General features: G+C 41.1%; 2 protein-coding genes across 2 annotated transcripts; both read left to right on the plus strand.

Moving 5' to 3' along the window:
• The first annotated feature begins 5150 nt into the window (after nucleotides 1-5150).
• On the plus strand, nucleotides 5151-6077 carry LOC113123854 (olfactory receptor 11A1-like). Its single transcript, XM_026296181.1, has one exon. It carries the CDS (start codon nucleotides 5151-5153, stop codon nucleotides 6075-6077), a length of 927 nt encoding a protein of 308 aa, XP_026151966.1.
• Nucleotides 6078-15022: 8945 nt separating this feature from the next.
• LOC113123820 (olfactory receptor 11A1-like) lies at nucleotides 15023-15949 on the plus strand. Its single transcript, XM_026296125.1, has one exon. It carries the CDS (start codon nucleotides 15023-15025, stop codon nucleotides 15947-15949), a length of 927 nt encoding a protein of 308 aa, XP_026151910.1.
• The last annotated feature ends 509 nt before the right edge of the window (nucleotides 15950-16458 follow it).

The raw sequence follows: 16458 nt of genomic DNA on the forward strand, positions 1-16458 counted from the left end.
CTCCTACGGGCAATTTTAGAGTCACCAATCAACCTGACATGCATGTTTTTGGACTGTGGGAGGAAACCGGAGTACCCGGAGTAAACCCACGCAAGCACAGGGAGAACATGCAAACTCCACACAGAAAGGCCGGGATGCGAACCCACGACCTTCTTGCTGTGAGGCAACAGTGCTAACCACTCAGCCACCATGCTGCCCATCATCAGACCAGAGAATCTTATTTCTCATAGTCTGGGAGTCCTTCATGTGTCTTTTGGCAAACTCTATGTGGGCTTTCATGTGTCTTGCACTGAGGAGAGGCTTCCGTCGGGCCACTCTGCCATCAAGCCCCGACTGGTGGAGGGCTGCAGTGATAGTTGACTTTGTGGAACTTTCTCCCATCTCCCTCCTGCATCTCTGGAGCTCAGCCACAGTGATCTTTGGGTTCTTCTTTACCTCTCTCACCAAGGCTCTTCTCCCACGACTGCTCAGTTTGGCTGGACGGCCAGATCTAGGACGAGTTCTGGTCTTCCCAAACTTTTTCCATTTGAGGATTATGGATGCCACTGTGCTCTTAGGAACCTGGAGTGCTGCAGAAATTCTTTTGTAACCTTGGCCAGATCTGTGCCTTGCCACAATTCTGTCTCTGAGCTCCTTGGGCGGTTCCTTCGACCGCATGATTCTCATTTGCTCTGACATGCACTGTGAGCTGTAAGGTCTTATATAGACAGGTGTGTGCCTTTCCTAATCAAGTCCAATCAGTTTAATTAAACACAGCTGGACTCCAATGAAGGAGCAGAACCATCTCAAAGAGGATCAGAAGAAATGGACAGCATGTGAGTTAAATATGAGTGTTACTGCAAAGGGTCTGAATACTTATGACCATGTGATATTTCAGTTTTTCTTTTTTAATAAATTTGCAAAAATTTCTACATTTCTGTTTTTTTCTGTCAAGATGGGGTGCTGAGTGTACATTAATGAGAAATAAAATGAACTTTTTTGATTTTTGCAAATGGCTGCAATGACACAAAGAGTGAAAAATTTAAAGGGTTCTGAATACTTTCCGTACCCACTGTATATAGTGCAGTTTCTCATATATAGTTTGTGCATTTGCGTTTTATAGTTTGTTTGCTTTTGTTTTAGAAATTTCCTGTTGAGAAGCCTTATTTCCTGAAAAGCTTATAGACACTTAAGAAATGGTAACTTGACATAGAGAAAACCAAGATAAAGAAACAGACAAAGCCTCTAACACACTGATGCAAGCACAGTGAGACTTTTAGCATCAGTCTTATGTGGCAACGAGGTTTGTGTCTTCTACCTTTACTCACTAAAGTGATCTCGTTCACTTGAGTGCTGACTCATAGGATCCAGGTTAATGGAGACCTGGGACTCGTGATTCCTGATTTAGTACGAACATTCAAATCATTAACCCATGTGATTCAGGAACCGATCAGCTCTAGCTCTTAGCTTGTTTCACTGTTTGATGCCCACAAAATAAAACAGCAGTGTCAGACCATTAGTTCACACGTCTTTCTTCGATTAGGACGCAAAAAACTTTGTGACGCATTTGCCACCACCACCAGGGTCGTTCGTTAATATGCCAATAGACTTTGTACATAACATCATGACTCTGTGCCAGGCATATAAACATGTCTTGTTGGTGTTGGTGACATATTCTGTAGAATTCTGTGAAGTTGTGGGTTTTATCATGTCATTCAGTGTCATCTGCCAACAGCTACCAGTGTCACTGCAGGGCTCACAAAATTACAAAATACCTGTTAGCCCTTCGAGCAGGCACTCTTCAGTTTTTGGTAGGCCAAAATTAATTTTAAGTAGCCAGATTAAAAAGGTACAATATGTTGTCTTCACTTCACTTCATGCAAGAAAATCCTCTCTCACAGATGGCTGTTGCTGGACTAAGTGTCAGCATTAACTTGACCAGCAACAAGATATGAAAGAGGTATTCTGGATTCTCAGAGAGGAGATCTCTATACAAACAATCTAGCTTGATATCCCGGTGTTCTGCAAACCAGTGGGTAAATAATAATAGATTGGTTCTATCATGGACAGAATCATATCAGAAAGGAAACAGGTGATCCTCATTCAGTCGCTAGTGTAACTTTGGAGGGTTAAACACATGAAGGGGGTCAGAGTCACACATCGAACAAGAAACGTCCCGTTTCGCCACATCTAGAACAACTTCACAGTGATCACACACCGGACACATCGTGTTCAGTTCAGCAGTCCAAAACAGTTAATCGAATCACCAAACATACAAAAGTTCACTTCAGGAATTCAATTCAATTTCAATTCAATTTATTTGTATAGCGCCAAATCACAATACAATCCACAATACAAGGCACCTTACAAAAACCAAAAAACCCAACAAATCCCTTACGAGCAGCACTTGGCGACAGTGGAGAGGAAAAACTCCCTTTAAAAGAAGAAAAAACCTCCAGCAGAACCAGGTTCAGTTTAGGTGGCCATCTGCCTCGACCGGTTGGGGGGTGAGTGGATAGAGGGGAGAGAAAACAACAGCAACAATAAACAACAAATAGACACTGTAGGTTGGTGGGGCCAGTAACTGCACATCAGCAATTTACAGCTCCAGGACCAGGGACACCTGAAGAAGGTACAGAGAGAGAGAACAGAGAGAGAGAGAGAGAGCACAAACTAGGGGAGAGAGAGAGAGCACAAAGTTAATGACATTCAATGGTGGAATATACATGTGAGGGGGGAGGAGAGGGGAAGGTTAGGGTACTTAGCTCAGTGCACTGATGGTCCTCTAGGCCTATAGCAGCATAACTATGGGATGGTTCATGGTCACCTGAACCAGCCCTAACTATACGCTTTGCCAAAAACGAAGGTTTTAAGTCTAGCCTCCTGAACCCAGACTGGGAGCCGGTTCCACAGGAGAGGAGCTCGATAGCTAAAGGCTCTACCTCCCAATCTACTTTTGGAATCTCTGAGAACCACAAGTAGACCTGCAATCTGAGAGTGTAGGGATTAGAAGTTATTATATGCTTGTATCAAGCGCTTGCAAAAGAAAGTGACCTTGAGTGCAGCATAGTGTGACTAGGAAGAGAGATAGAGAGGCAGAAGTGGCTACATCCAGGAACACGTTTTCTTAGTAAACATGTGTTACAAGTCAGATGACCTCAGAATGAGGAATACCTAGAAACGGTCAGTAAAGAATTCTTTAGATTTTACAGATGGGCGCTGTTACGGCCCCTGAGGTGCCGTTTGGCACTCCCTAGGACACTCCGGCTATGATCTGTGGCTGTTGGCTAGTGACGTGTGATGTGCGCCAGCTGAGATGCTTCAGCCAATCATTTTGTCCTGTTTATAAGGACCGGAAAAGCCTTACTCAGGCGCGGACTGGGATTTGAAGTGAACAGTTCGCCATTCGCAAAGCCTTTGATACCATTTATGCCTTTTTGTAGGCTAAGTATTGTTCACTAGATCTGTTGGTCAGAGTACGCTGAACGGGTTGTCGATCCGTTCGGTGTACTCGTGTGTGCAACTGTTGAGTGTTGGTTTGTTTTGTTCCTGTCTTACACTTTGTCGTATTAGTTATGTTGTTTGATTGTTTGTAAATAGTCATTAGATTCTTCAATGCAAATAAATCTACTAAATTGAGATACTGTGATGAGTCCTCATTGCAGAAAACTAACGCGCTTACAAGAGCAAAGTGCTCTACTGGGATAATATGGTAGTATGAGGACTTTAAGGTATCAAGGAGCTTGATCATGAAGGGATTTGTATGTGAGAAGAAGGATTTTAAATTCTATTCTGTATTTTACAGGGAGCCAATGAAGAGAAGCAAATACAGGAGAATAATGATCTGTCTTGCTAGTTCCTATCAGGACTCTGGCTGCAGCATTCTGGAGTAACTGGAGGCTTTTTATGGAGATACTGGGACATCCAGATAGTAATGAGTTACAGTACTCTAGCCTTGAGGTAACAAATGCATGGACTAGTTTTTCTGCATCATTTTGAGACAGGATGTTCCTAATTTTGGCAATGTTGCACAGGTGAAAGAAGGCAGTTCTAGAGATTTGTTTTATGTGTGAGTTAAAGAACATGTCCTGGTCAAAAATAACTCCAAGATTTTTCACAGTAGTGCTGGAGGCCCGGGCTATGCCATCTAAAGTAGCTATAATTTTAGAAAAGTTATTTCTGAGGCATTTTTTAATTGAACTTTTAAAGTATTACTTACTTAAAAAAGATGGCTGGTTGACTTGAATATTTTGAGGTAATCGGTTTCCACATACGTTTTGAGTACTGTGAACTTGTTCGGGTTTACAGTGTGCAGCTGCTTCTCTGCTACATCAGGATGTTGTGAAATTGATGGTCAGTTTATTCCAGGATGGTCTGTCTCTACCTTTGTCCAGCCTCATTCCAGTCACTGAACCACCTTTTGCACCAGTCTGTCCAGCTGCCTTGCATCCCTCTGCTTTATGCTGCCTCCCCAGCAGACTGCAGCATAAAACAGCACACTTGCTCCCATAGTTTGATAAAACGTGCAGAATCTTCCTGCAGATGTCTAAGGACATAAGCTACTTTAGGAGGAAAAGTAATTTCTGTCCTTTTTGATATAGAACATCTGTGTTAAGAGACCAGTCCAACTTATTGTCCAGCTGCACGCCTAGATATTTGTAGGCTGGCACCACTTCAATGTCCACACTACTGATGTTGACTGGAAAAGTAGGGGGCTTAGACATTAAACATCTGACTGCCACCTCTTTGGTTTTAGAGATGTTCAGTAGGAGGCAGTTTTTGTGACTCCAGTCACTGAAGAATTTTATCAGGCCTAAGTGGGTATAGATAATGGATGGATGGATGGATGGATGGATGGATGGATGGATGGACGGATGGACAACAGAGGACTACTGTTTTGATGTTTACATGACAACAGCTCTTGGTGGAGAGTTTAATGAGATCCATGGAGGGAGAAACAAGCTGATAAAAATCAACCCACAGAGTCAAGCAGTTCACTTTGTATTCTGGAGGTTTGTATTTGTTGCAATAGTTCAACACAAGTTCATGTCAAGGTCGGGTATCAGTGAATACATTAGACAATTGAATGACAGATATACTGTATAATATGTTCATGTGATCTTTGCTTTGATACTTCAAGTCTTTGTCATTAACACTGTTTTTAAACCTTAATGGATCAAAAATTAAATATAACATATATAACACTTGATGGATATGTTGAACTGGACAAATATAGATTTGTTTATTTTGTGATCATGTTTACAGCATATATTCTAATAATCTGCTTTAACTCTACTATTGTGTGTCTGATAGTGATTCACAAAAACCTCCATGAGCCTATGTACATTTTCATTGCAGCTTTGTTAATGAACTCTGTTCTTTACAGCACTGCTTTTTACCCAAAGATTTTGTTTGATGTTTTGTCTGAAAAACAGATCATATCATATTCAGCCTGTCTCTTTCAGTGGTTTATAACTTATTCTTTAGGTGGTTCAGAGTTTTTACTGTTGGCAGCCATGTCCTATGACAGGTATGTGTCTATATGTAAACCTCTGCAGTATGCAACTATCATGACAAAAACAAACATCTGCATTTTACTGGTTGTAGCTTGGATTCTGCCTGCTGGTCAGTTTGCAGTGCCAATTGGTCTGAGTGCTGATACTAAACTGTGTAAGTATTATTTCAAAGGAATATTTTGCAACAGCACAGTTTATAAACTACACTGTGAGATTTCAGCAGTACTTAATATATATGGTCTAATTTGTCTAATTAACATTTTATTTCTCCCTGTGCTTTTCGTCCTCTTTACCTACATAAGGATATTTATAATCACCTATCGAAGTGGTAGAGAAGTCAGGAGAAAAGCTGCACAGACCTGTTTACCTCACCTGATTGTTCTATTCAACTTTTCCTGTTTGACTACATTTGATGTACTTCTTCTACAACTGGAAAATGATTTTCCAACAATTGTGCGTTTAATAATGACATTGCAAGTGATAGTGTATCATCCTCTCTTTAATCCAGTTATATATGGACTAAAAATGACAGAGATTTATAAACGCCTAAATAGGTTGTTCTGTCCAGGAAAGAGAGGCTAATATTCTAAAAAGGATAACTATTGTACAGTCATTTATTTCTTTCTGTGAATCTTGGATGGAGTTTAGTAGAGTGAATGACATTAGTAGTGTCTATTTTTCCACATAGCTTCTTGTAACACACTTTATCACAATTTAAATGCTCAGACCTTTAAGTGAAAATCGATCCATCCATCTATACCCATCCATCCATCCATCATCTAGACCCCCTTATTCCTAACCAGGGTCACAGGGATCTGCTGGAGCCTATCCCAGCTCTCTTTGGGTGAGAGGCAGGGGTACACCCTGGACAGGTCACCAGTCCATCACAGGGCCACATAGAGACAAACAACCTCACACACTCACACTAACTCCTGTGGGCACTTTAGAGTCACCAATCAACCTGACATACATGTTTTTGGACTGTGGGAGAAAACCGGAGTACCTGGACAAAACCCACACAAGCACAGGGGGAACATGCAAACTCCACACAGAAGGGCCCCTGCTGGGTTTCAAACCAGGAACCTTCATGCTGTGAGGCAGCAGTGCTAACCACTAATCCACCGTGCTGCAACAAGTGAAACTATTAAGTTTTGCCATAGGATTCTTCACCTTTCACAGGTGTTATTTTCAACTGAAAGCAATAAAGCCCTAATTTGATGTTAATGTCACTTCCAGTTTGATTAATGGGCCGTGCATTTACTATAGCTTGAGAAACTACACTACATGGTGCCAAGAGTCTCATAAAGTTCAATAAAAGAAAACTTAGTTTTTAGACAAAATGGTCCTTGCAATCTGTGACAGTATTAGTCCTACTGAGAAAACAGTAATTGTATATATAAGCGGCAGTGTGTATACCTAAGTGTATACTTGTAGATATAAATAAGGAAATAGATGTACTGTATACATCATTATATAAACATAAATTTATTATAATTATTAACCCCCATTATATAATTCAGGCTCCAGCAGATCCCCGTGACCCTGGCTTTCAGGAAAAAGCGGGTATAGAAGATGGATGGATGAATGGAGAGTCTTAATAACAGCTAAACTCAACTTTCAACAATGGTTTTGACTGAAAGTAAAGAAACGTAGTGTGTCTCTGGTCTGTATTCTGTTTTGAACAATCTCTAAGGGTGTACTCACACTAGGCATGGTGCCACCCCCAGCGAAAACTCACAATGTACTTGAAATGATCCAAGTTGAACAGGATCACATTGTGTGTACTGTTCCTGAGTCCACCTGAACCATGCCCTGGCACAGTTCTTCAAGCAGGCTTGGGTCTGGTTCAGTGTCTGTCATGGCACAGAGAACTTGCACCATTTCAATTCAATTTCAATTTATTTGAATAGCGCCAAATCAGAATACAATCATCTCAAGGCACTTTACAAAAAACAATAAAACCCAACAAATCCCTTATGAGCAGCATTTGGTGACAGTGAAGAGGCAAAACTCCCTTTAACGGAAGCAAAAACCTCCAGCAGAACCGGGCTCAGTTTGGGCAGCCATCTGCCTCAACCCGTTGGGGTGAGTGGATAGAGGAGAGAGAAAAGAACAGCAACAATAAATAACAAATGGACACTGCAGGTTGGTGGGGTCAGTAACTGCACATCAGCAATATACAGCTCCAGGACCAGGGACACCTGCAGAAGAAAGAAAGAGGGAGAGAGCACAAACTAGGGGAGAGAGAAAGCACAAGGTTAGTGACATTCATTGGTGAAATCTACATGTGAGGGGGGAGCAGGGGAGGAGAGGAGAGGGGAAGGGAAGGGAAGGGAAGGGAAGGGAGGGTTAGGGTAGGGGAGCTCAGTGCACTGATGGTCCTCAGGTAGTCTAGGCCTATAGCAGCATAACTAAGGGATGGTTCAGGATTACCTGAAGTCAGCCCTAACAATACGCTTTGTCAAAGAGGAAGGTTTTAAATCTAGCCTTAAAAGTACAGAGAGTGTCTGCCTCCTGAACCCAGACTGGGAGCTGGTTCCACAGGAGAGGAGCTTGATAGCTAAAGGCTCTGCCTCCCATTCTACTTTTGGAAACTCTGGGAACCACAAGTAGACCTGCACTCTGAGAGCGAAGTGGTCGATTGGGATAATATGGCACTATGAGGTCTTTAAGGTATGAAGGAACTTGATCATGAAGGGATTTGCATGCGAGAAGAAGGATTTTAAATTCTATTCTGGATTTTACAGATCAAGCAAGAGAGAGCAAGAGGGCTATGCCATCTAAAGTAGCTATAATTTTAGAAAAGCAGTTTTTAGGGTTTTTAGCCCCAAATACAATAACTTCTAAAAGTAGGAAGTTACTGGTCATCCATGCCTTTATGTCAGTTAGACACGCTTGAAGTCTGGCTAACTGGTTTGTGTTATCAGGTTTCATAGATAGATACAGCTGAGTGTCATCTGCATAGCAGTGGTAATTATTTGAGTGCTTCCTAATCAAATTGCCTTAAGGAAGCATGTACAGGGTGAACTGAATCGGTCCTAGCACAGAACCTTGTGGAACTCCATAACTAACCTTTGTGCGTGTGGAAAGTTCAGCATGGACATTAAAAAACTGGAATCTGTCCGATAAATAGGATTGGAACCATTTTAATGCTGTTCCTCTGATATCAGTTACATGCTCCAGTCTCTGTAATAAGATGTTGTGGTCAATAGTGTCAAATGCAGCACTAAGGTCTAGGAGGACAAGTATAGAAACAAGTCTATTATCTGAGGCTAACCTTAGCTTTTTCAAGGATTTTAGAAATAAATGGTAGGTTGGATATTGGTCTATAATTAGCCAAGACTCCTGGATCAAGACTAGGCTTTTTGAGTAAGGGTTTGATTACTGCAGTCTTAAAGGCCTGTGGTATGTAGCTTGATACTAGAGATAAATTTATCAAGTCTAATAAAGATGAGATAATTAATGGCAGGGTGTCTTTAAGTAGTCTAGTTGGGATGGGGTCTTAGAGACACGTTGATGACTTAGATGAAGCAACTACTGATGTGAATTCAGAGAGATCTATGGGAGAGAAACAGTCTAAACATAACTGAGGTCTTACTGATGATTCAAGAGCTACTGTAGTAGAGGATTCATTTATTGCAGCTGTTGGAAGCATCTGCTGAATTTTATCTCTAATAGTTATTATGATGTTATTTGTAAAGAAACTCATAAAGTCATCACTGCTGAGAGCTAAGGGAACACTGGGCTCAACAGAGCTGTGACTTTTTGTCAGCCTGGCTATACTGCTGAAAATAAACCTGGGATTGTTCTTATTTTCTTCTATTAGTGATCAATAGTATGCAGTTCTGGCTTTGTGGAGAGATTTTTTTTTGTATGTTAATAGCCAGTTTTTCCAGGCTAGATAAAATTCCTTTAAATTTGTGGAACACCACTTCCTTTGCAGCCTTCGTGATGCTGGTTTAAGGTATGAATATGTAAACTGTACCATGGAGCTAATCTCCTAATGCAACAAGGGGGCACAATCCAGGTAAATACAGAGGGTTGTGTCAGGAAGAGGCATCCGACGTAACATTTAAGCCAAATCAAACATGCGAATCACAAATATTGACTTGACTGTGACCGCCACCGGTGCTGTTGACCCACAGGGTGCCAGTGAAAATTGGAATATTGTTGGTCAAAGAAGGAGAGGAGGAAGGCGTGTTTGTAGGCAAAGAGAGAAGAGGAAGGGCAGGACTGTAGGACTCAGAGTAGGGACTTTGAATATAGAGACTTTGTCAGGGAAAACTAGAGTTGGCTGATGTGATGGAGAGAAGAAAGATGGATCTCTTGTGTGTTCAGGAGACCAGGTGAAAAGGTAGCAAGGCTCATAGAGTAGGAGCAGCGTTCAAGCTATTTTATCATGACGAGGATGAAAAGAGGAATGGAGTAGGAGTTTTCCTGAAGGAGGATTTTTCTAGGAATGTTCTGGAGGTGAAGAGAGGGTCAGATAGGGTGATGAGTCCGAAGCTGAAAGGTGAAGGTGTGATGTTGAATGTTGTCAGTGGTTATGCCCCACAGGTAGGATGTGAGTTAGAAGAGAAGGAGAAATTCTGGAGGGAGATGGATGAGGTGATTCAGGGTATCTCTAGTGGTGAGAGAGTGGTGACTGGGGCAGACTTCATTGGACATGTTGGTGAGGGAATCAGAGGTGACAAGGAAGTGATGGATAAGTTTGGTATGCAGGACAGGAATGCAGAAGGACAGATGGTGGTAGACTTTGCAAAAAGGATGGAGATGGCTGTAGTGAACACATTTTTTGAGAAAAGGGAGGAGTATAGGGTGACATATAAAAGTGGAGGCAGGAGCACAAGTTGATTACATCTTGTGCAGACATTCCAACCTAAAAGAGGTCAGTGACTGCAAAGTAGTGGTTGGAGAGAGAGTAGCCAGACAGCATAGGATGGTGGTGTGTAGGATGACTCTGGTGGTGAGGATGATGAAGAGGACAAGGGCAGAGCAGAGGACCTGATGAAGCTCATATTGGTCATAAGATGAAAATAAACATTTTAAATGTTGAAAACCTAAACATATATGTGTTGATGGTTAATGTTTTCATTTTGCCTTTAATCACAGCAACAAACTCCTACAAGTCAATTTCTTAATTTGTTATGATTCAGTACTGTGGGCATTAAAGTCAGACAAGAATTTGAGTAATGAGGAAAGAACTGTCATGTCTTGTGCACCACTGCTTTCACTGTACATGTAGAATTATTTTTCCACATGCTGCACAGTGCAAAATTAATGTATGAGGATGACGTGTGACTTTACATAGACAGGGATGTTGGCTTGTGACAGACAGATTAAAGATGGTGGTGAAAACAGGTAAGAGCTGATTAGCGCAGGCCTTGAGCACTTTCCCTGGTAATCCATCTGGGCCAGTGGCCTTTGTGGGGTTCTCTCTTTTTACTCACATCACACTCGTGTACAGTCAGTGGTTTGTAGTGGGGGGCACGTGAAGTGTAGGGTGATGTGGATGTGGTCACAGTGCTCTATTTAAAATGGGCAAAAAAGCTCTTTAATTCCTCTGCCAGAGAGACATTTTGACTCCACAGATGTTAACCCTCTGGGGTCTGAGGGTGTTTTGGGGCCCTGAACAAGTTTTGACATGCCCTGACATTTGTGCTTTTTTCAGTTGCTTTTAAACATATTAATGGATAAAGTCTGATAACACTGTTATCAGCACAAACTGGGCTACAAAAATATGTGAGCAGCAAGTTTATATGTGATTGTGTTTTTGAGAAAACAGAGTTTATGCATAGTTAGTGAAAAACTACAATTGTTAAGTCACTGACATAAGACCATAAAACACAAACAGAACATTGGTTCACAAGACTTTAAAGAAATGCATCTTGTAGTGTAAAGTGTTTGCTTCACAATGATGTGAAAGTCATCTTATTCACTCATTCACAGAAAACAATACACTGATTTAAATTTTGTAAGACACTTTTTGTTTAGAAAGGGCATATGCAGGAACGTGTGTGCATGAATAGTCGTGATTTACCTGAGAGGACAAAAGATCCACTCAAAGAACCGCATAATGAGCCTTTCTTTCAATGTGGCTGAGAAGGGACTAGTGCAGTACAATACAATACAATGCAGATCCATTTTATATACATTTTATGTCATTTCTCTGGGGTGTGTACAGAACTACCTGGTTCACCTCAGATTATTTCCATATGAACAGTGTGCTCAGTGCGAGGTGGGATCAGATTAGCTGTAATGAGGTGAAACAGGAGAAAACGTACTTCTCCTTACGTCCATACAGATTAAATAAGAAGTAATGATTTGTTTTCGACTTGAATTGTTTCATTTAAAAGCATTTCAAGCTTTCTAGCCATATATGCATGTCATTCTCCCCTGACTGTTTCCATCAATCAAGCAACATTGAAGACAGTCCAACAGTGTCCAGAATCCGTAAGTGCTCCTTACACCTGGAAAATGTTTGTAGGCCTCTGGCTCAGCTATGTCTACAGGGCTTCCTTCTTCTACTTGATCCTGTCCTTCATTGCTGTCATCTACCAGTGGATCCTCACTATGCTGCAACAACAGGCACCAAAAACCTTCTCCTCAAAACTTTGAGTAGCCATTTCCCCATTGGAGGATTTGAATGTGGCCACTCAGATTCCATGTTCCCACACATCCACCAGGATGTCCAAGAAATTCTTCTATAGGTGAGAGTTCAAAACCCCATTGACTGGGCCTTCAGCCACATTTTCCCAGCTCTTTCTTAATACACACTTGAGTTCACCATGTTTGTCCAGCAGTCTCTTTGATCATCTGGTCCAAGTCATCACCACATGCTGATCAGTTGATAGTCCTGCTCCTCTCTTCAGTCAAGTCCAGAACATGTTACCACAGAATTAATGATACAATGACAAGGTAGGTTAGTCAATCAGTCTGAGGCCTCAGATGTTCTGGTGACATTAGTAAATCACACTAATTCCAACATGGTATTTATGACCAATCTAAAACCAGCACAAACCTCCAATAAGAAAATAATACCTGGGGTTCAGATTAGATCAAGTCATCTGATCTAATCACCCTGCATGGATTCATGCTGCTGATGCAAAATCCTGAGCTGTTCAGCAGTGTGGTCAGAATTTGGCATCAGCAGTAACTGTCCAGTTCTGGTGAGCCTGTGCCCACTGCAGCCTCAGAGTTCTGTTCTTGGCTGACAGGAACCTGGGCTGGTCTTCTGCTGTTGGACAGGGCAGTTGTTAAAAATGGCAACTGTAGACTTTCTCTGCAGTTCAACCAGTCAGTCTGACCAGTTTCTGTTTCTGTTGCTGTTACAGGGTATTTTTGGTTTTTTGCACTATTCTGAGTAAAGTCTAAAGCAGGGGTATTCAACTAAAATTTAAAGAGGTCCAGTTAGAGAAAATTTCTTGAAGCAAAGGTCCGGAAGATCATAATGTCTAACTAGTTAGTGTGATATATATTTAAGTAGCCTAGTAGTTTTATCAACATCTGCATGTAATCACTACCTGACTGTCAAATCAAATGAATTCAGTACAATTCAAAAACTTTCTGACAATATTTATTGTCATGTAACACACAACTGAACACATATGTATGGCTGTAGATATGTATAATGTTCTCTCGTTAACTAAGTTCTCTCTCTTTCTCCGTCTCACTCGCCTGTTTCTCTCCCTTTGTTTTCTACATGTATCGCTCTCTTTCTTTTTCTTTGTACTGTCTTTTCATGCAGTGTTGCCAACTCGTCAGTAAGGAAAGTAGCTATTGGCTGTCCTAAAATGACGCCATCGTGTAATTTGCATAATGTCCATGGCACATGCTGTAATTGTGATGGACGCTTTTGCCAACTTCAGAAATGGAAAGTAAGAGACAATTGTGATTCTTTATAAGAAATAAGGGACAGAATAAGGGACACTCAAAATATTTGTACTGTGCCATATAATGTAGCATGACGGCCTGCAGTTAATAAGTTCTCAGAACTAAATACATTTGCCTTGCTGTAAATGACTGAGGCTGTTTGAGTCAAATGCAGTGATTTATTTTAGACAAAGAACATTTTACTTTTTATTTTATTTTATTTTTTTATTATGCCATGCATCAGTACAGATCACGCACATTGCAGTCGGGACGCGGAGGCGTGAACACTTCCTGCTGTGACTGCAGCTGGGAGGGAGGGACTGCTGCGAGAGGACTGGGGCCGCCTGTGAAGGCTTTGGGACGGGGGAGGGGCTCGCGGCTGCAGCTGATTTGCAGTCTTACTGCGGCAAATTGAGAAGTGTAAGAACGGTGCAGTACAAACACATCAGTCTCCAAAAGTCTCAAGTAACACCAGAAAAAGTCGCCAGATTTGTCGCTAGTCCCTTTAAAAAAAAAAGTGTCGCTAGAGGGGTCTGAATACTCACTAAATATAGCGACAAAGTCGCTAAGTTGGCAACACTGTTTTCATGTGTAACTTGCCTCTAGCTCTGTTTACACTGTAGAGTCGTAATATTTACCGCCTGGGATGCACAGACTTGATTGGCTGAGTGGTATCACGTGGGATGGCTCAATTCGCATGCAATTGGTCTGTGCGTTTCCACCACTGTAAAGTCTAAAAAAGCTGCTCCGGTGGAAATAGAAGCGCCCCGTTAGCTTTTAAATCACAATCTTCTCTTTTGGCTATACGTCCGGGTCCGTATGGGGCGGCTTCTGGGTCCGCCTGTTAGTGACCTCTGGTCTAAAGCATGTTGTGTCTGAAAATACCAAGAGAATAGCAGGTTCACAAAAACTGAAACCTGCCCGGCAGCAACAGTCAATACACACTGAGTTCTCCAATTTTAGAATCTGAAGTTTTGTTGATCTTCCATGCACTCTGACCTCCTTCCTACATGGACTTCATCTTGAAATCAGACTACTTCTTCCTTTGCTTCCGGAAACAAGCGTTATTCCAGAAACTTTATGAAACCAGCAGATTTTGTCATTGTTCTTGAGAAGAGAGTTGTTCCAGGTTCCATCTGATGAGAACACAAGGCCATGCAACAGTGTAATGGGGATCAGTGTTTGGCAAGTCACTTAAACTTTACTAATTAGGCAGCAACTAAAGAAATGTGTGACATGACTGGTTCCTTTTATTACTCAGCTGTCAGCTCCATCAAAGATGATAACAAAAAGTGAAACAGTGGAAATGGGAAACTTCTTCTATACAGCGACACACTTCTTCAGATCATTTTACTGTATAACAACAGAGGACTACTGTTTGGATGTTTACATGACGACAGCTCTTGGTGGAGAGTTTAATGAGATCTATGGAGGGAGAAACAAGCTGATAAAAATCAACCCACAGAGTCAAGCAGTTCACTTTGTATTCTGGAGGTTTGTATTTGTTGCAATATTTCAACACAAGTTCATGTCAAGGTCGGGTATCAGTGAATACATTAGACAATTGAATGACAGATATACTGTATAATATGTTCATGTGATCTTTGCTTTGATACTTCAAGTCTTTGTCATTAACACTTTGTTTTTAAACTTTAATGGATAATAACCTAAATATAACATATATAACTATTGATGCATATGTGGAACTGAACAAATATAGATTTGTTTATTTTGTGATCATGTTTACAGCATATATTCTAATAATCTGCTTTAATTCTACTATTGTGTGTCTGATAGTGATTCACAAAAACCTCCATGAGCCTATGTACATTTTCATTGCAGCTTTGTTAATGAACTCTGTTCTTTTCAGCACTGCCACCTACCCAAAGATTTTGTTTGATGTCTTATCTGAAAAACAGATCATATCATATTCAGCCTGTCTCTTTCAGTGGTTTATAACTTATTCTTTAGGTGGTTCAGAGTTTTTACTGTTGGCAGCCATGTCCTATGACAGGTATGTGTCTATATGTAAACCTCTGCAGTATCCAACTATCATGACAAAAACAAACATTTGTATTTTAGTGGTTGTAGCTTGGATTCTGCCTGCTGGTCAGTTTGCAGTGCCAATTGGTCTGAGTGCTGATACTAAACTGTGTAAGTATTATTTCAAAGGAATACTTTGCAACAGCACAGTTTATAAACTACACTGTGAGATTTCAGCAGTACTTAATATATATGGTCTGATTTGTCTAATTAACATTTTATTTCTCCCTGTGCTTTTCGTCCTCTTTACCTACATAAGGATATTTATAATCAGCTATCAAAGTGGTAGAGAAGTCAGGAGAAAAGCTGCACAGACTTGTTTACCTCACCTGATTGTTCTAATCAACTTTTCCTGTTTGAATACATTTGATGTACTTCTTCTACAACTGGAAAATGATTTTCCAACAATTGTGCGTTTAATAATGACATTGCAAGTGATAGTGTATCATCCTCTCTTTAATCCAGTTATATATGGACTAAAAATGACAGAGATTTATAAACGTCTAAATAGGTTGTTCTGTCCAGGAAAGAGAGGCTAATATTCTAAAAAGGATAACTATTGTACAGTCATTTATTTCTTTCTGTGAATCTTGGATGGAGTTTAGTAGAGTGAATGACATTAGTAGTGTCTATTTTTCCACATAGCTTCTTGTAACACACTTTATCACAATTTAAATGCTCAGACCTTTAAGTGAAAATCGATCTATCCATCTATACCCATCCATCCATCCATCATCTAGACCCCCTTATTCCTAACCAGGGTCACAGGGATCTGCTGGAGCCTATCCCAGCTCTCTTTGGGTGAAAGGCAGGGGTCCACCCTGGACAGGTCACCAGTCCATCACAGGGCCACATAGAGACAAACAACCTCACACACTCACACTAACTCCTGTGGGCAATTTAGAGTCACCAATCAACCTGACATACATGTTTTTGGACTGGGGAGAAAACCAGAGTACCTGAACAAAACCCACACAAGCACAGGGGAACATGCAAACTCCACACAGAAGGGCCCCTGCTGGGTTTCAAACCAGGAACCTTCATGCTG

The sequence above is a fragment of the Mastacembelus armatus genome, chromosome 21 (assembly GCF_900324485.2).
Source record: "Mastacembelus armatus chromosome 21, fMasArm1.2, whole genome shotgun sequence".
In the NCBI taxonomy this organism is placed as follows: domain Eukaryota; kingdom Metazoa; phylum Chordata; class Actinopteri; order Synbranchiformes; family Mastacembelidae; genus Mastacembelus; species Mastacembelus armatus.